Raw genomic sequence first — 19254 nt, forward strand, 5'->3', positions numbered from 1 at the left:
ATCCGTGCCACGGAATTTAAAAAACAGCACGACGTATTAAGTCTGAACCATCAAACGAATAAACCCCAGACTAGAGCCATTGTCACTGGTATTCGTAACACCCGCGCTTTTCATAATTAGACAAGTCAAAATGCCTGCTGTGCATAAGGCCCGTTTCCAGACTCTCTTGACAGACGTCAAAACTTTAAATTGGATTAAGGCTTTTAGTTAGGTATAGCCTGCTTAAGGGCGCGGCCTCTTTAACTGACAGGTGGGTGTCTCACCAGGTCACTAGTGGCTCCCTGTCTGCTCTGAGGCATCCCTTGGGCCCACGTCGCCCGGTGTCGTGAGCCAAACCTCCAGTTTTAGGATCAAAAAAGAGATAGAAATAGAAGAAGTAAAATGTTAAACAAAACTCAACATGCAAGCAGAATATTCGGGGCCAGTCTTTCGCGCAGGTGTTGCATTAAAGAATGTTTTTACATGATCCATGCTAGTGTTTCTAAAAGCGTATTCCCACAAACGGTGCTATTTTACACCTTAAACGTAGTTGAGATTTAAAAACGAGATAGAGCATTTTGTCCACACGGCTCACACAAAATTGGACTTCATCGGCTTTGTGTACACAGTCAATGTTATGCCCACGGTTCGGTGGTCAGGAGTACATGGACCAACGTGTGTACTGGTATCCATGACGTCATGTCCAGCCCTCGCGCAAAACCTCGTTCGACAGGAGAACAGAAACATGAAGTACCGCGAGCGGCCTCATCGGGGGGGCGCTGTTTCTCCCGGGCCGCGTTCTGTGCGCCACTCGACTGAAAAAAAGGGAAAGAAGAAGGGGGCAGGCTGTGTGTGCGAGTCGGTGCTCTCATTCATGCGGAGGTTCTAGCAGTCCCCGTCGCCAGCCGAGCAGCGACACATCGTCCTCGGAACAGAGAGTTCTCTCAGACTAGTTGGAAGGGTTGGTGAGTGATACGTCCCCCCCCCTCTCTGCGTTTCGCAGGCTGTTACTCGGCAGTTTTGGGAGGAGAAAGCTAAGCAAAGATGGCTGCTGTATTTTAAAAAAAAGTGTTTTCCAGGTCGACGAGCTGAACAAGAAACCCGTTGGCAACTGTCGTCCTAATGTCCCCGCATTCCGCGTCCGTGTCAGTTCGTTTCGTTTCCTCGTCCGCCCCGTGCTTAAAGCCGTGCGGTGTTTACGTGACTACGGGAGATTCCCACAGCGCCGCATTAACAGAACCGGGCGGCTTTCTCGGTCTTTCGCTGTTAACTTCGTTCCTGCGGCGGTGCGCCCGCACGTGACGTCGATTCATGGTTGTGAGGATAATGGCTTCTACTGTATCTCCGTACCTCCGCATTTAACCTGTTATTCCCTCTTTTTGTTGTTGTTGCACGATCCATGTGTGGACCTGGTTAGCATTGTTGCTTTTGACTGTGGGCGAAAGTCCAGGTAGAGGTCATTGACAAGTACGCTTCCGGTCAGCTGTCGTTTACAATACACTTGCATGTGTTTTTGTATCCAATACTAATATAGGATGTGTGATATAGCAAGTGGTTAGAATGTGTAATAGTAAAGAGAAGGACACATGCTAGTGAAGGTCAGTTTCATCTGATTGGTCGTGGCTCCTTTTTTGTTTGTTTTTGTTTTTTGTAAGAGCATCATAAAATCAGAGACATCACACCTGGTGTATTTGGATGTTGGCTGTAAACGCGGGTTATTTAGCTTTAAATAAACTATTGTATAGGGTGCATATTAAACCCACCTCCGGACCACGTGGGCGGGATACCTCATAAAACACCTAAATGAAAGTTACCTCGAAGTGCATTTTGTGTGATGGTGAAGTGTTTCATAATCACAACTGACAACACCCTTTATGGCGTCGATGTGTGGCGTTTGCGGCCATAATCATAACACACTAAAACCGGGAGGATTACAAATTATTAAACCCCCGACAGGCTTCGTAATCTTCAATTTTATATTGTACAGAAATGGCTCAAACTCAAAAGCCAAGATATTGCAAAGAAATTACATGTTTCCACTGGCTTCGCAGTGACAGCAGCGGGGGGAGATTGGAGGGTTTGTGAGGACCAATGCTGGCAGCTTCACCAGGTATCCGCGCAGCGCTGCGACCTTTCCCCCAGTTCCTGCAGCACGGGGCTGGTCATGTGACGTTGGGAAGCTGCGGGGGGAGGGGATTGGCTGCCGCTGACGGGTGCTGCGTTCACGGTGCTCCTTCCGAGGGTTTGAAAAAGCACAAACGGAGACGCGTACGGTTTCCACAGTGCTCTTGTTTTGGATGAAAACACGCTGATAGCAGTCTCGGCGAAAAGGAAAGCGAACAGTATTCGCATGCGATGGCAATTCCAACGTTACCGTTTCATGACGGATTTGACAACTGTCATATTTGACATTTTCCTACTTTTTGTTTGGCATTTTACGTTACATTAAATGAATGATCATCTGTCTTTTTAAATTTTCGACAGCCATTGAAGGCAACTTGAAAAAATCCGGTCCTTCTCCAGAAATAATGCTAAATGTTGGTTATTTTGAAGGTTTAAAAGGCTTCTCAAAACTTGGAAACGCAGTTATACAATTGTATGCAGCTTGTCCTAGGCTCATCAATATATCCTCTATAGTGTATTGATCTGGGTGTGCGTTTCATCTGACATGTGTTACATATATGGCCAAGCCACTTGGAATGCTACCAGCTCAGATTCACAATCCCACAACACAAAAACACTGATTGAATCACAATATCAAAAACCATATACAATTAAAATATAAGAAATATACATTATTGGATATGAGTTGGAGACCAGACCCCCCCCCCCCCACCCTTTTTTTTGTTTTTGTTGTTTCGTTTTCAAGGTAATTTACCTGAGTTCCCTTTTTAAGAAGAATGTGTGCTAAGATCTCTCGCACTGTTCAAGGTCTTGGATGATGATAAAGAACGAAGATGTCACCTCTGCAGATTTAAACTCGGTTCCCAGTAAGCTGACCTTTGTCACTCCCTCCCTTACCATATCATGATAACATTTTAAATGTAATCACTCACTTAAAATTTGCAAATATAAAATAATAAGCGCTTGTAGTTTGGAATAAAATGTTTTTACTGTGTCTGCTCTTTGCTTGTAAAGTTCAGTAATGAGTTACTAACTACCTGGTGTCCTTTGCATGCAGTTTAGTTTATATATTAACTAAATATCTTGTTGATTCATAAAGGGTATGCCGCTCTTGTAATCATTAAAATGCTAATAATTATTATCGTTACTAAGCATTTACAATGCAGCACAAATGTTCGTTTGGGAAACTGTGTACTACTTAAAACATCCCATTTTTCTCTTTTCAGTTATGTTTCTTACAACTGCTTTTGTGTTTTGTGTGCTCGCTCACATGGCAACAAATTACTTTCTCAGCCATAGTCCAATAATTACTTATTTATCTGAGATTGTATTGAGACCAACTATATTTAGCAAACAAGACCAAGATGATACAGAGACTCAAAACGGTTGTTTGCCGACTACAATACTGGCTACTGTAACTAAGAAATTTGACTCCGAACTTCATTGGTGGACACTTGATACCTCTAGTGCTGCAGCAGGTTTGCATCTCAACCTACACACCTTTTGTCCTTTTAAGCCGAGTGTTATGCATCCAACTCGAGGTTAACCAGACGTCTTTGTTGCTTTAGAGCCAATAATAGTATGCTCTTCCTTTCCACAAAGAGCTTAAACTGGTTTAAATCCCGTAAATTAGGCAACCTGCAGTGCGGTTGGCAAACTGCAGTTGAGGAATATTGCCTTCTGACTTCAAGTAACTGTGACAGGAGCTGGTCAATATCAGAGATTGTTGTAATATTTGCCTGACGACGATATTTAAAGTCTCATCCAGATATTGGGATGTAGTAATTGTACCGCGTTGTTTGTTGTCAGTCAGTACTCATGTTGTGATGTATCTACAAGATGGTAATGCCATCCACATGAGTGAGAGGATATCGTACTATGCTGTATTGTATTGTTCACTAACTTGTGTCATCCGTCTCTCTCCTCTCCCTCAGTGACCCTGTTCGGAAGCAGCCAACATGGCAGAAGCTCACCAGGCGGTGGCCTTTCAGTTCACCGTCTCCCCCGATGGCATCGACCTCCAGCTGTGCCACGAGGCGCTGCGCCAGATCTACCTCTCTGGCCTGCACTCCTGGAAGAAAAGGTTCATTCGCTTCAAGGTGAGCGTCGTTGGACATATGGGAGAGCAAAGTCCACTGGGTTTCTGTGCACTATGTGCAGTCTCTTTCCTCTTTTTTTTTTTTTTATCTCTGACTGATTTACTGTTACTGACCTACTGAAATGGGTTTATTCGCTACACTGGAAAGTCACTGACGGTTAAAGAAACAGACAAAAGTGTCGATGACCTTCATGTCTATTCTTTGCATTCTAACCTTCGGCCTAGTTTACTGTTTACACACCGTCACGCCGAGTCACTCAAACCCAGAAAGACAGCATTTTCCCTTTTGTTTATAACTACGAATGATTACTCTCATGGGTTATCAAGGCTGTAAACACTGTTAATGAATCACTTGTTGTAAAATAAAAAATAAAAAAAACATAGTCTTTATAGATTATTAGCTTGTTGACCCTGACATTTGCTTTGGTTTACCTTTCCACAGAATGGGGTGATGACCGGTGTGTACCCAGGCAGCCCTGGTGGGTTCATGGTAGTGGTTGTGTCCTACATGTCCTACAATAAGTATCAACAGCTGGATCCCTCTCTGGGCTTGATTGCCAAGCTGGGTCAACACATGCCCATCAGGTAAGGCTAATGATATCATGATCACAATATAATTTTATTGTCATGATCAAAAGAAAGTTCTGGTGTACTCACCGATTATAAACTACTAACTATCCACCACACCTCGTATTTAGGGATATTATGGACACACTATCCACGTAAACTGTTAATGCCTTTCATGAGTAAGTAACATGCACTGTTCATCAGTCATGAGGTTACGTGACCTTTGATTACAGGACATTCATTGTCTAATTTGTCCATAGTGTTATTACAGTGCTCTCTCTTGGATCAATCTGACCCCCCCGTCACTTCTCCTCCCCCCTCTTATTCTCTGTCCACAGTCGATACATGTCCACTGACAGCCAGAAGATAGTTGGAGGTGTTCTGGTGGGCACAGGCCTGTGGGTCTCCATAATCATGATTATGAGGAGTGTCCTGAAGTCCCTGTTGTCGTGGCACGGCTGGATGTACACCAGCCACGGCTCTGTGGCCTGGTCCACTCGTCTGTGGATGGTGAGACCATGACTGGGCTCCTCTGTTCCGTTCACTGCAGGGAAGATTAAAACTAATTAATCTCACATTTTGTAATGCATTAATCTAGATTAATCACAATTTAAAAGTTAAAAGATCTTTTAAATTCACTTTATAAAGCGTGTGTATTGGACACTGTTCTTTCTGGTGGAATGTCAAGGCAGAATTTCACCAGGTGGCATTTTATTTCCTTTTTGCATAGGCCTTAAAATACCCAGACTATAGAAGTTATTTTATATAGATAAATTCCAAATTCAAGTGACTGTTGGCTCAAAGAAACAATTGAAAGACTAAGTTCTAACCCTTTTTATTTCAACCCACCTGTTACATTTTCAGATTAAAACCCAATGTGTAACTCTGCATTCCCACTCCCTCCCCTTTTTTATCTGTGCTTCTTTTCCAGGTATTGGTGAAGGTGTTCTCTGGCAGGAAGCCAATGCTCTACAGTTTCCAGAATTCCCTGCCGAGACTCCCTGTTCCTTCCATCAAGGACACCTGCAAAAGGGTAAGTTGCAACTGTCACTTCAGCTCTGAAGTGCTGTGTGCACATTCCTTATTGGTTATAATGGTCCTAATAATTGGACTGGAACCAAATATTGCAATTTTATGAAAGTCAACGAGCAACGGATCAACAGAGCTGCGTAGCGTCCGCGCCAAACAAATCGATCGTCTTACTCTGATGATGTGCACGGATTGAAGTTGGCCAGGGTGGCTTTTGAATGACGTAAAATGTGTCCGTTATTAAGCGATGATCGCTAATTAGACCTACCAAGTTTTTTGTTCCCTCAATCAGGGGACCGTGCATGCGGCATGATTTTTTTTTTTCCCCTAGTGCCAGGTGATCGACCGTTCGACCCCCTGGTTTAGAGGATTATGGCAGAGGCCCTAAAAAAAACTTTCTTTCCTGTCAGAAGGGGGAAAAAAATAGAGAACGTTACTCTGACCCATCGGCTCTCTCTCCTTGGTTAAAACTGTCAACCCTTTGCTTCACTCACTGCTGGGTTACCAGTACCTGGAGTCAGTGCGTCCACTGATGGAGGACGAGCGGTACCAGCGCATGGAGGGCTTGACCAAAGACTTTGAGAAGAATCTAGGACCCAGACTGCAGTGGTACCTCAAACTCAAGTCCTGGTGGGCCTCCAACTATGTGAGTCACATAGTTCCTCTCCCTTTTGCTCTCCTCTACTCCTCCTACAGACCTGTTTGTAAATCTGAAAAACGGCGTGTTAATAAATGTAACCCCCTTTCTCACACAGGTCAGTGATTGGTGGGAAGAGTACATTTACCTTCGAGGCCGTGGGCCCATCATGGTCAACAGCAACTATTATGCCATGGTGAGTCCTCTCTACCTGATTATCTGTCAGCAAACAACCGCTCAGCCTTTTTTTTTGTAAAGCATAAGGCTCTCCACGTAAGACATGATGCATTCTCTCCAAGTGTGACCCCAAAAGCTGTGATGCGTGGTGAGGTGTAGACAAACTATAACCAAACATCAGCTAGAGCTGCAGTGAAACTATGTCACTTCCTGGCACTCTATGAGATTGATGTGCAATATTGCAAGTGACGTAAAGTAAAATGAGCTCTTGAGAAATGTTTACGGCATATGACGGCCCTGCCGCACACGGCTTGGACAAAATTGTAACTCTTAGCCGGACATATGGGCAAAAAAAATATGTCTATTAAGTAAGAAAAGTTTATCCGAAAGAGAGGTTGACCGCACCTAAATCCTATGGTTGTAGCTTCTTAAAACTGAACTTTCCAAAAATTTGTTTGCGTTAGCACTTGTCAAACCTTGTGTGTGTGATGGATATGCAAAGTTGGGTGTCAAATGTTTTTCTGTGTACGGTACACACACACTAAATTGGCAGCACAACAATGTTCATCTGTGTCTCAGAGGGCAAAGCTGCATCACTGTATTGCATTGTCTCTTTTACCGGAGGGCAGGTTCGTTCCTCCTGAATCTCGGTCACATTTACGATCACAGACCCATTGACCTCGGCAGGGGACAGTCCTCAACCACAATGACAACAAAGAATCTATGAATCACAAAAGAACATTTTATTCACGCTGCTCTTCAGTTTGCAGTCATCTTGTGTCCTTAGCAGGCTGCAGGATGCTATTTATTTATTCATACCCTTTCTAAATCTCCTTTTTTGTCCCCCAGGATTTCCTGTACGTGTTCCCCACCTCTATCCAGGCTGCCCGAGCAGGGAACGCCATCCATGCCATCATGCTCTACAGGAGAAAACTGGACCGAGCCCAGATCAAACCAGTGAGTAGAGAGCCCTTTCCTCCCTGTTTGACTTTCACATTTCTTATTCATTAATTTATAGCTTGTTTGTCTCCACTCTACCACCAAAGTGCTGTATCTTTCCCAACCCTTTCTTGTGTGGTCTTAAAGTTAGCTTGTTCTCTCACCAATGATAATGTAGATGCATCTTAACATCCCAGGTCACTGTGACTAACTGACTTTTTTGAATATGCCAAGCACTGTGATTTTTGCCTGTTTTTGATGCATGTACAGCTATAATGATTGCTAATGATGGTAGTAGTACACATCAGTGTCTTCTCCTCCCGCTCCTCCCTCAGTAATTTTCCTTTACCAACCTGCATGATGCAAATGCAAATTATTGTTTACATTTGCACAATCCTTGCAAGCAATTTCCAACATGGTGCATAAATACAAGTAGACCTCTTGCATAGACCAATTGTATGCACTATACAAACAGCAATGCATGAGCTCTCTCGGTTACACACTCACATTTTGGTTGTCTCTGTTCTACTGTTTTGTCCCTTTGCTGCGCCGGACGCTGCGTTAGATTTACTTGCTGGCGAACAAGGTTCCTCTGTGTTCGGCTCAATGGGAGCCGATGTTTAACACCACCCGCGTTCCTGGTTTGGAGACAGGTAAGAAGAGGGCACGTGTCCACCATGCCCTCTGAACCCCCCGCCCCCACCGCGGTGACCCTAGCTGCTGGTGCCACAACAGCCAATCGCAAACCCCCCGACTACCCGTCTCATTCTCATCAGCAAAGCCCTGGAATGGTTCACTTCTCATTCGCCTTTTGTTCATTTAGCCCAGAGGTCTTCAACAGGGGGTCCGCGAAGGTACTGCAGGAGGGGTCGCGAAATTTTTGGTTGATGAGACAATTTTTTCCCCCCACAAATGTAAATGTCTTCAGAATCAGAATTTTTATTTATGGTCTTAAAATACACATTAACATGAATCCAACATATTAAAGCGAGCGGATAAATTGATGGAGAAGACATTATCTGTCAGTCCGCAACACACACACTTAGCTTCCCACAGCAGCTCTCAAGCTGGGCACCGGTTCACTCACTGCTCCTTTCATGCGAAAACGACAGCGCAGGCACCAGCCAATCAAATCGCGTTTATGCTCACGTCTAAAGAGCGTGAAGCTCAAAATAAAAGATGGCGGACCAAACTCCTTAGGGGGTCCCTGCTCCACCTCGCAATCAGTTTGGGGGACCTTGGCTTGAAAAACGTTGAAGACCTCTGATTTAGCCTCTGATTTATCATCTGGGAGATATTCAAATTTGTGTAAGTGTACATGTGTAAAACGGATGTTTTAGTCAAAAATGACCCCGGGGCTTTGCTGGTGGCATTGAGACGGCAGACACTTGGTTTCTCCTTCCCTGGAAGCCTCCTCGGGTCCCTTTTTTCCTCCTTGAGACTGCTTATCAAACCGATCCTCATGGCCCTCCTCCCTTCATCCATTCTCCTCTCTGTAGGCCTGTGTCTGCTGCGCTCTCCAGGGGATATTTGTGAATTAGTTTGTCATCTGTGTTTGACTCTACCCTTTTGCTTTTCAGCTCATGCTCCTACACACTATTCCCTTGTGCTCAGCCCAATACGAGTCTATGTTCAACAGCAGTCGTGTCCCAGGTGTAGACACAGGTAGAGTCTTTAGCAGTGCCGCCTCCTCCGCACTACTCCTACTGTACTTCCCCTTGAGACGTTTGTCGATTGTGTTTTGAATTAGAGATAGTCTGACCTCCATGAATAATTAATGCATGTGTGAAGGTCTATGCACATTGAAGGACTAATTTGCATGTGTCTTCGTTTTCACATACAGTTCAGTATGTGTTCATGGAATAATTTTAATATTATTATTATTATTATTATTACTTTTGGGTGGTGGTCACATGACTAAAATCAATACATGACCTCTGTAGGGGCAGAAAGCCATTCTGCTGCAGCAGCACCATGGCAAGCAGAGAGTGTTGGAAAGGACTTTTTTAATGCAGAATAAAACCCTCAGTCCAGTAACCGAGGCGCAGACCATCCGTTTAGTATCAAAGCCGGAAGCCTTGGGACAAAGACCTTGAGCTGTGGTGACATCTGAACATTCATTTTAAGTTTAGCAAAATATTTAAGAAAAATCTCTACAGTTACATATTTGACTTTATGATGTGAGTTTGCAGTTCACCCGACACGTTGTAGTGGGCTAAATTAGAAGAGTTAAATACAAATGATCTCTTTTTTTTAATTTCCAAAGCCAGTTCCCTATATGTATACTGATATTGCTGGAGGTGTAGGCCAAGTATTACCTGGATGTGAGGTGGTAGTTGGTCCCTTTGTAAGTATCCCCTCCTTTTTGTCCTCCCTGTGATTTTAGAGCAATGCTTGTTTGAATCCCCGAGCAACTCCAAATGAGTCATCATAACTTATTTTATATACCAAGATGCAAGTGATGTTTTTTGATTTGTGTTTTTTTTTGCTGGTTGTGCTCAATGCTGTTCAAACAAACATTGCCTCGTTTCATTGTATCCCAAACCACCACCCTGTTCCCATATTACTTTCTCTTTTCATCTCCCTTTCCGCACATCCATTTTCAAGCTGTTTTTAGATTTTGAACTGGACAGTATTCTCTCCCATCATGTAGTGTCATCTTTGATTCATTACATGTCTTTGCCCTTCATTTTGATATACGAAGGATGCCCCAAAAAATAAAAGTACCAACTGACAAAAATGTATGTTGTTGATATCGCAGTATTTCACAGCTGGGACTCAGATCAGGTTACTAACACTTGGACTGTTCCTAGAAATCAAATGCTGTGACATCCACGCTCCATTTAAACTGCTGCCTTCATTAAGATTTTAATCATCTACTATTTAATGAGGACCCAAAATACATGTGACATCAGCCACGACGTCTCAATTCGCTTTCTTTCTCCGTTTTCCCCCTTTCTCTCTCTCTCGGTCTCCCAGACATCCTTCAGCATGTGAACGACAGCAAACACATTGCCGTGTACCACAAGGGCCGTTTCTTCAAGGTGTGGATGTTTTATGACGGGCGGTTGCTGTTGCCACGGGAGATCGAGCAGCAGATGGCGAGGATCTTGGCCGACACCACTGAGCCAATGCCGGGAGAGGAGAAACTAGCTGCACTCACCGCAGGGGACAGGTGGGTGGCGCTACAGAGCCAGCTGCAGCCAGTACTGATGAGGCCACACCATTCACAACATGCAGTGTAGCACGACAGGAAGTTTATTTATTTATTTAAAAAAACACTTGCACCCCTTAAGAACAAAACCTCCCCATTGCAAAACATTAAAAGCACAACTTCCGGAAGCCATTACACCATTCAAGCAGCAGTCTGTAGTACCGTCTTTCAATCTAGAGCCCTGGTTTCAAAAATGTATTTTTTTTTTACTATTTTCCCACCAGATTTAGTAATTTTCTGATGTTTGCTGGTTTCAGCACTGCTGTGTGTTGCTAATTGTTGGAATATCCTAAACGGTGAAAAATAACTTTAATAAAAAGAATTGCGACATTATCTGAGTAAGCAGACATATTAACGGTTAAAATAAAGGAATATTCCTTTAAAATAAAGGAATATTCCTTTATTTATTATTTTAAATAAAGGAATATTCCTTTATTTTAACCTTCCTTTAGTTTATGGCGTCGACAACAGCAACATATTTTTTTTAATGGGAATCTGGAGGGTCGATAGTCAGTTCTTAGGACTGACCCAACTTTATAGCGCAAAGTTTCAATATTTTAGAATTTTGATAATGTTAAAACATATTGTCTGATATTCAGCTGTAGTTAACAGTTTAAAAAATAAACTATTTGTTACTCTGCAGGACCCCGTGGGCCAACGCCAGAGAAACCTACTTCAGTCGTGGTAAGAACAAGCAATCTCTGGACGCCATCGAGAAGGCGGCCTTTTGCGTGACCCTTGATGACACCGAGCAGCGCTTTGAATCGGACAACCCGGACCAGTCTCTGGTCAGCTACGCAAAGTCCCTCCTCCACGGAAAGTGCTACGACAGGTGGGGCGGACACCCATAGCGTATGCGATCATTATAAGAGTTCATATATAAAATATGTGTATATTCTTCTGCTTTTTTCCCCCCATTCAGATGGTTCGATAAATCCTTTAACCTGATCATTTTTAAGAACGGCACCATGGGACTGAATGCGGAGCATTCCTGGGCGGATGCTCCAATCGTCGGACATCTCTGGGAGGTACATCAATGTTTTTATCTAATGTTATTGATTTCTTCTTTTAAGCATTTTATGTCACAAAAAACAAGAGTACTTTTTTGGTCTTTTAAAAGAAACCAACAAGGAGAATTATTTGTAAAAGAAGAACTGTTATTTTCATTAATTTCTTGCACAGTGGAGAATATTTTAAAGGAAACTCCTCCTATCTTGGAGTTTGGGGTGGTATTCTGTCACTGTAAATAACAATTATAATAATTATCTTTATTCTTCTTTGTATTTCATAAACACAACAAACTATAGTTTGTATCTATGTAAATAGAAATTAACTATCTATAAGAAAATTAGCTTTATTAATAGTTTTCTGACCTCTCAAGTAGCTCAATAGTTCGAGCCAATACAATATAATAGGAAAACATGTATTTATATTCTGATTGGCATGATGTCCATCGAGGCATTTAAGGCACAATAGTGGGATATCTACATTTCATGTTTTAGTCGGTAATGTTGTGTGACTCTGCGTTGCAGCATGTTCTTTCCATGGACCCTATTAAGTTGGGATACACTGAGGCAGGTCACTGCAAAGGGGAACCCCACCCCAACCTGCCTGGTCCTCAGAAGCTGTCGTGGGACATCCCGGCTGAGGTAACGATGGCGTTTATGCTCAAAAAGAACAAGTTTATGCAAAGTTTTTCCGGGAACACAGCAAGGCTAAATCTTGTCGAGTTAGAAAGGTAGCTGTTAACTGAGAACGTTTTTCAACTCTTTATTCATGGTTGTCAACGGATTATTCTAATTAACTAACCGCTGAAATTAACCTTTGGTTAACCAGTTGAGCTGTTCATACAGGCTTTGCATCACTGGGTCAGGTGTGATGAGACATCTCTGGGAAAACACCTACTGGCGGATAAATTTGTGTTGTACACCTTTAAATTTGCAATCAACGCTTCATCTCATCGTCTTTTTTTTGATCTGCCTTTTTAGAGAGCACTTATCAAATTGTATGAACTCCTGCTGATGACAATCTGCGGAGGATTTATTGGTGAAAAACTTCTAAAAAGCCAAAATAAGATAAAAGGCCAGACCTATAATCAAAAAGTATATTACGCTAGAGTGTTGCAGTAAAAAGGAAAACACCCATTTGACATCATTTTGTGTGACGTTTTATATGTGGCAAAGTTAGTTTGAGGAGGTTGTCCTCGCTCAGACACGCGGGGATCTGATCCCCTTACGGACGTGACAGTTAAGCTCTCCTGGCATGATTGAATGACAACGTTGACCACGGCCATCAATGTGTGAGAAATGAAGGAGAAAGAAGTTAAAATCCGGCTTACTTGCTCACTTCTGCCCATGTAGACAATCGCTATGCGAGGTGCTCTTGACCTGTCAAGAAGGCTGTGTGTAGGTCTTTTAGTCTGACTCCCAAACCGATGAAGCGTACCACCAGCTGGGATTTGATATTCACTGGCCTTGGTTTCCCTCTGCTGGTAGCCTGAACTATGTCCCTCATTTATTGGTATTTTACTCCTAGAATTCAAGTAAATGAAGAGAAAGAGCGAGTGAGTGTCGTTCATTCAAAAAGTGGCTATAACTGGCATTGAGCCATAAATCTAGAAATGTCGCTGATGTACATTCTTTCTTAATTTGAGCTATTTTAATTTGTTTCATCAGTGTGTTGTCTAACACTGTGACTGTCACCTCCTCCAGTGCCAGGAGGTCATCCAGAGCTCTCTGAAAGTAGCCAGGACTCTGGCTGATGACGTGGACTCTCACATCATGCCCTTCAGTGACTTTGGCAAAGGTCTGATAAAGAAGTGCCGCACCAGTCCTGATGCCTTCATCCAGATCGCCCTGCAGCTGGCCCATTACAGGGTGAATACACCGGTTTCTAAGTGATAACAGATCGATGCCCCTATTTAATTGACATTTTGTTGCCTTAGCATTTGCTTGTAAATATAACGACCAACACACCCCAGTGATTCCTCTCAATTTCCAGCAGAGAGCAGTCTAAACTTGCCCATCGACGTGTCATTAAAGACCTTATTTAACCAGAACTTTGTTCAGCTTTGGTTTGAGGTTATTTGATAATAAAATGAATGGAGCAGTAAGTTAACATCTTTTTGTTGATAATTTGCATTAATTTAAGCCATTTCAATGATCATCGTTTGACTCTGAAACTAGCTGCTCATCCACGCTATTTCTCAACAGGACAAGAAGAAGTTCTGTCTGACCTACGAGGCCTCTATGACGCGTCTGTTCCGCGAGGGCCGGACGGAAACCGTGCGCTCCTGCACGTCAGAGTCGTGTGCCTTCGTCCGTGCCATGATCAAAGGAGAGACCGTGAGGCTAAACGGCTGCGACACACCACAACTACGATTAGAGCGCTACTTTTAGTCGCTGACTGTCCATCCAACGTGCTCTCTGGTGGTTTAACCTGCCTCCCTGCTGTCCATTTCAGAGAGACGAGTGTCTCAGACTGCTCAAACAGGCCGCGGAGAAGCACCAAAGCATGTACCGCCTGGCAATGACCGGAGAGGGCATCGATCGCCACCTTTTCTGCCTCTATGTGGTGTCCAAATACCTCGGCGAGGACTCGCCCTTCCTCAAGGAGGTACGAGGTGTTGACACATGTTATTACATTTCTGCTCTTCGAGCTGCAACGAAAGGCTCTAAAGGTTACTTGATCTACAACAATACAAAGTGGCTTAGGTCCAAGGGCATCTAGTCACGCTACGCAAAGATGAAAAGTGGCCTTCCAGAAGCCACCAGGACAAACCGTTTGCTACTGAGCGGGAAAATGCACTAAAGGATAATCGCAGTGGAAAAAATATGTGGCAGAATATCAACGTGTTATATAATTATGAAGAAAATCCTAAATGTATTCACTAATCATCCAATTCATGTCATGAGGTCAACTCTCAGCTGGCAGACAAACTCCCCCTGTGACGGGGGAAAAATCATAAGAGGGGGTCGGTTCATGGATTCTTTCCGGTGAACATGCTAAACCCGACCTCATTACAAGTCAGTTTGTTGAGCTGTTTAGTTTGGACTAAATTAAGCCTACTTGAATTTACTGGAATAATATCCTTGTGACCGTGTGGTTGAAATGAAGCTGGTTCAGGACTGCATCATTTAAATAAGTTACCAGCATTACCTAATATGGATTCAGTTTCACTCCTAAATACACGGGCCCGTTAAGTTCAGACACACACACAATCTTCGCAAAGTCGACTTCTACGGATTTTTGTAAGCAAGTAAATCGCACTCTGGGTGCTTCTTGTATAACAACCAACTGTAGTGGATGTAAAGCAGCCATATTTGACTACGCCAAAAGAGGCACGTTTTCTCACCTGAAACACACGCGCTATCGGTTCATTCTTTTCTAACTTGCCATTGACTTTGAGATGTATAGAAAGGAATGTGTCAGTCAGGCTGATACCCGGAGGACTAAATGTGCGTTGCCTCCATGTGCAGGTCCTGTCTGAGCCGTGGAGGCTGTCCACCAGTCAGACGCCCTTGCAGCAAGTGGAACTGTTCGATCTGGTCAGACACCCCGAGTATGTGTCTGCTGGAGGAGGATTCGGTCCAGTAAGTCAGCCGTCAACTGCGATGGGAGTTTTTTGTTTTTTGGAAGGTGGTTGTTGAGTATTGGGTTTCCTTTTATAGATCGCTGCATATTTGTTTTGTCTTCACTAAGACAAACACCGATTAATTGTTCATCTTTAATTGGCGTCATGAATGTATTTTCATGTCATGAATTCTAGCCTTTTGGAAATCTAGATTTTCTCGATGAGTCTCACGTCTTTCCTCCTGCGTCCTAAAGGTGGCTGATGATGGTTACGGGGTCTCTTACATCATCCTTGGGGAGAACCTGATCAACTTCCACATCTCCAGCAAACACTCAAGCCCCGAAACCGTAAGTTCGGTTTGCAAAGGGAATTTACGTAATTTAGTGTCTGAAGAAGTATCTTTTTTAAGTGACAACAAGTGTCTTTTGTTTCAGGACTCTCTCCGTTTCGGCGGCCACATCCGACAGGCCATGCTCGACATAAAGGGTCTCTTCCAGCTTGAAAAGAAAACCCAGTGATCAGCCCTCTCCATGCGTGGAGACGACATAAGTAGTTTTTAGCAAGGAATCTATTCTTCCTGTGGTTTGTACAGAATCAAATATTGGATTTAGGGTTAATTGAATTAAGAATTTTTTGTCAATTTGTTGGCGGTGCCGTTAAGAGTACTGTATGTAAAGGCAGGGTGAGATACTGGTGTTCTTGGGTACAGTGCGTCGTTAAAGGGTTTTATTGGCAGGACTGTTTGCATGGGTGCCTTGGTGACCCACCGATGTAGGAAGGGAAGGGGAAATTGGAGCTCTCGTCTGTGTTACCACAATAACGTACTATAATGTCAGAAAAGATTCATTAGCATCATCCAATATTGAAATCGCATTCTCAAGTTGATGGTGCAATATTTTACTAGTTTCCGCCCCAGTTTTGAAAAATCCGATTAACTATATTATTATTATTTTTTTTTCTTCTTTTAGTTGGTTTCTCCTTTCCAATTGCAGCAAATGTGATATTCAATATTGTCAACTAATTGCATGTTGCATGCTGTCTATTCATTTCGTATGGCTCAGTTTTAAATACAGAGTCTGATTTACTGCAGGAGTAGTTGTTGTTGAGCACTTGTGTCTCGGAACGGTGTACCTGCGGAGGCCAGAAGGACTAAAACCGTTGATCTGCATTAATGAGAATCCCCAATATTCAGCTCTTGATCTTGAATGTGACTGTGTAACTGTGACGACCTGGATACCAACAAAGACGACAGGGAGACGATCAATGGATCAGGACGCTGCTGTGATCTTGTGATGTGGCGTAAAGGCACATTGTGTTTGAGTGTTTGTCGTGTTCATACTCAGGTTTATTTTTAACTTGGCCTTGTACTCTGGAGCGCTGGCTGCGGCATTGCAAGATTAGTTGATGTTGCAACAGTACAAGATGGTGTGATGCCGTGAGATCCCAGTGTGCTTAAAGTCTGCTGTGGGAGGACGGGGGGTGTTTCCAGGGTGGTCGATGTCAAAGTGCTCGGGCCGGCGTTTATTTTTTCTTTCCAGTTTTTCTTGTGTTTCAAAAAGAAGAGTAGTGGTTTAACAGTACTTAAACTCCATTGTGCACTCCATGACGGGTCCTTTAGTCCAAACTAACCAATTCCCAAATGCATTGGTAGCCTATTGTCAGATCAACATGAATTGTAAACTCTATGAATTTGTACACTTTATGAGCAAATAGTTGGTCAGTAAACATTGGTTGTTTCAACAGGAGGTGCAGAGCTTCCTAGCTTGTGTTGTCTGTTTAATACGTAAGCAGTGCAGGTATAGAGAGGCCGTCATGTAGGAATGCATTTCTTTTATGTATATGTTGCCAGTTCATATTTATTTTCAAGGTTTTAACTTCTTTATTATTAAAACAAAATTCATATTTATCAACTCAATGTGGCGCTTAAAGTTTTGCTGATAAAATACGTAGAAGAGACCAACTAGTTGTCCTAGTTTTTATTCAGTTTTATTCTCACAGACTTTGCAGTTATGCTGAAGTTGTTTAACTCTCAGTAAACTTCATGTTGACACTGCATGTTTTTTTTGAAGATGAAGCTGTACATGTTTGCCTTTTAATTCAAAGATGGTGTAAAAAGACAAGCAGCTGATATACCAAAACTGAGTTTTAACAATAAAGTGAATGTCAGACAGCTGTATCACTGCTGAGTACGTTTTTATTTCTTATCCGTTCTTATAATTTCATAACTTTTAGGAAGAAATGCACTGCGTCGCCTCCATTAATGACAACTGATGCGTGGACAAGACATTTTTTTCAATAAATCCGCAATGCCACTGCAATAAATTCCTGCAGAAATTTGGAGCCTTTGGCTGGTTTCTCATTTTGTTAGCATATGTTCCATGTTCTTCAGCCTTTAGCTCATGAAACGTGACCATATGCCTCCCTGAAAAGCAATGAGGCAAAGGTTAGTGCAAATAGCCAGGCATGCTATGGATATGATATTCACCCTGACATGGGACTGCATTGTCTTCCCTTGGTTTTTATAGGCTGTTGTGATGTAATTATCTATACATACTGTTGTAGATAACCCATTATTGACCTTTACGAACCTAGTCTTCATATATCCACATCACTGATTTATAAAAAAACTCATTGTGTAAGTATTTCTTAAATTCTGAATAACTCCACAATGTCATGGCATTCTGAATATTGAAGTATTTGGGCGTGTATGAGTTGTCATTTGATTCTCTCTATGTGGTCACGTCTATTGTAATCCAGTCTCCTTGTCCGTGTAAATCGTTTTGTTGCAAAAATGAGGACTTTCCTCTTGGCTGCGTCTTTTCTTAAATAAAGGGACGCTGGCCAGGTGGTCGGGCTCGAGTGGACGGCACCCGGCAGCCAGCGCCGTCTCTGGGTGTATTAATAAGTCTTAACTTTCACAGAGAACGTCTCTCTCCAGCTCCTGTCTGCCACTTGGGCAGAGCCTCTCTTAAACACACACACACACACACACACCTCCACAATAGCGCCTCCGCCCTGATGTCACCCTGCCTTTGGCTTCCGATAGCAGGCTAACGTTTCAGAACTACATTCCTGAGGTCTGCTTACTCCTCATCAACTCCGGGAGCCTGCAGTTTGGCTTCCTGAGGAGACGGTTCAATTTCAAAGCCTGCCATGTTTTAATCTAAATATTATTATGTATCCTTGTTTTCTGTACAGTAAGATATGTTTGATTAGCATTGGAATCAAATGTAAGGCCCCCTCTTTTTAGGGCACAATGCTATGACGGATCCATACAGCGGCTGCCATCTGGAAAACAAGCCTTTTACATTGTTTACTTAATTGGCAAGCTGAAAAAAAAAACATTCACTAAAGAGCAGACACTGAAACCTAAAACCTTGACTTGCACTTTCTAAAAGTAGACTTCGGGAGAGATCCGCGGCCTCTGCTTGTCACCAGTTTAATTCATCTACCACTTGTCCCACAACACTCTCAGAGAAAAGCGGGGAGCCAATGTTTCCCCGTTTCAGCCGCTGATCGTTCCCGTTCTCTGCGGTGTTTTCCCTGCTAGCCAAGTTACATTGTTCTCATTGCAGCTGCTGCATTTAGATCATTTGTGTCATTCTTGATTTGGGATTTGGCAGAACAATTTGTTTTTCCTGCACTGCTGGACGTGGCTTTGTTATGCTCCCAAAGTAATTGGGTTGAATGATACATGTTGAATCATTGAATGAGGGGGAAAAAAAGAAATAATTGTGTCCTGCTGCTAAATGTTAGTTTAAGGGTGGATGTCTTGGACCGCAAGATTTCTGGAAAGAATTGTGTTATTGTGCCTCGATTTCACATTAAAGCGGACCTAAAAAAAAAAGCCTGCTGAGGATAAAGTACCAATATCAACCACATGTAGACTAATTCATCCCACACAGATTAAAAGGGAC

The 19254-nt window shown here is 42.9% G+C and overlaps 1 protein-coding gene across 4 annotated transcripts; it reads left to right on the plus strand.

Annotated features, from left to right (window-relative positions):
* The first annotated feature begins 703 nt into the window (after positions 1-703).
* LOC120809282 (carnitine O-palmitoyltransferase 1, liver isoform) lies at positions 704-17513 on the plus strand. 4 transcript variants are annotated; one of them, XM_040162981.2, is made up of 19 exons: positions 704-944; positions 4038-4202; positions 4644-4786; positions 5107-5278; positions 5700-5801; positions 6306-6443; positions 6553-6630; positions 7461-7568; positions 9131-9215; positions 10530-10725; positions 11408-11596; positions 11687-11792; positions 12297-12413; positions 13476-13640; positions 13977-14108; positions 14227-14379; positions 15243-15356; positions 15592-15684; positions 15772-17513. In XM_040162981.2, the coding sequence occupies exons 2-19, from the start codon at positions 4062-4064 to the stop codon at positions 15853-15855; spliced, it is 2316 nt and encodes a 771-aa protein (XP_040018915.2). In that variant the 5' UTR covers positions 704-944; positions 4038-4061; the 3' UTR covers positions 15856-17513. The 4 variants fall into 4 exon arrangements, with proteins under 4 accessions (XP_040018915.2, XP_040018914.2, XP_077938903.1 ...); XM_040162980.2 differs by lacking the exon at positions 9131-9215 and adding an exon at positions 8116-8203 and having other exon boundaries at positions 789-944; XM_078082777.1 differs by lacking the exons at positions 704-944; positions 9131-9215 and adding exons at positions 2915-2969; positions 8116-8203.
* The last annotated feature ends 1741 nt before the right edge of the window (positions 17514-19254 follow it).

Source organism: Gasterosteus aculeatus, chromosome X (genome assembly GCF_964276395.1).
Source record: "Gasterosteus aculeatus chromosome X, fGasAcu3.hap1.1, whole genome shotgun sequence".
NCBI classification, from domain to species: domain Eukaryota; kingdom Metazoa; phylum Chordata; class Actinopteri; order Perciformes; family Gasterosteidae; genus Gasterosteus; species Gasterosteus aculeatus.

What these genes read in the sequence shown, in the direction of transcription:
- LOC120809282 (XM_040162980.2), top strand. Translation starts at nt 4,062, where the DNA reads ATGGCAGAAGCTCACCAGGCGGTGGCCTTTCAGTTCACCGTCTCCCCC. An exon ending in CGTTCCTGGTTTGGAGACAG is followed by an intron (nt 8,204 to 10,529) that starts GTAAGAAGAGGG and finishes TCGGTCTCCCAG; the next exon opens with ACATCCTTCAGCATGTGAAC. An exon ending in TGCAGCTGGCCCATTACAGG is followed by an intron (nt 13,641 to 13,976) that starts GTGAATACACCG and finishes ATTTCTCAACAG; the next exon opens with GACAAGAAGAAGTTCTGTCT.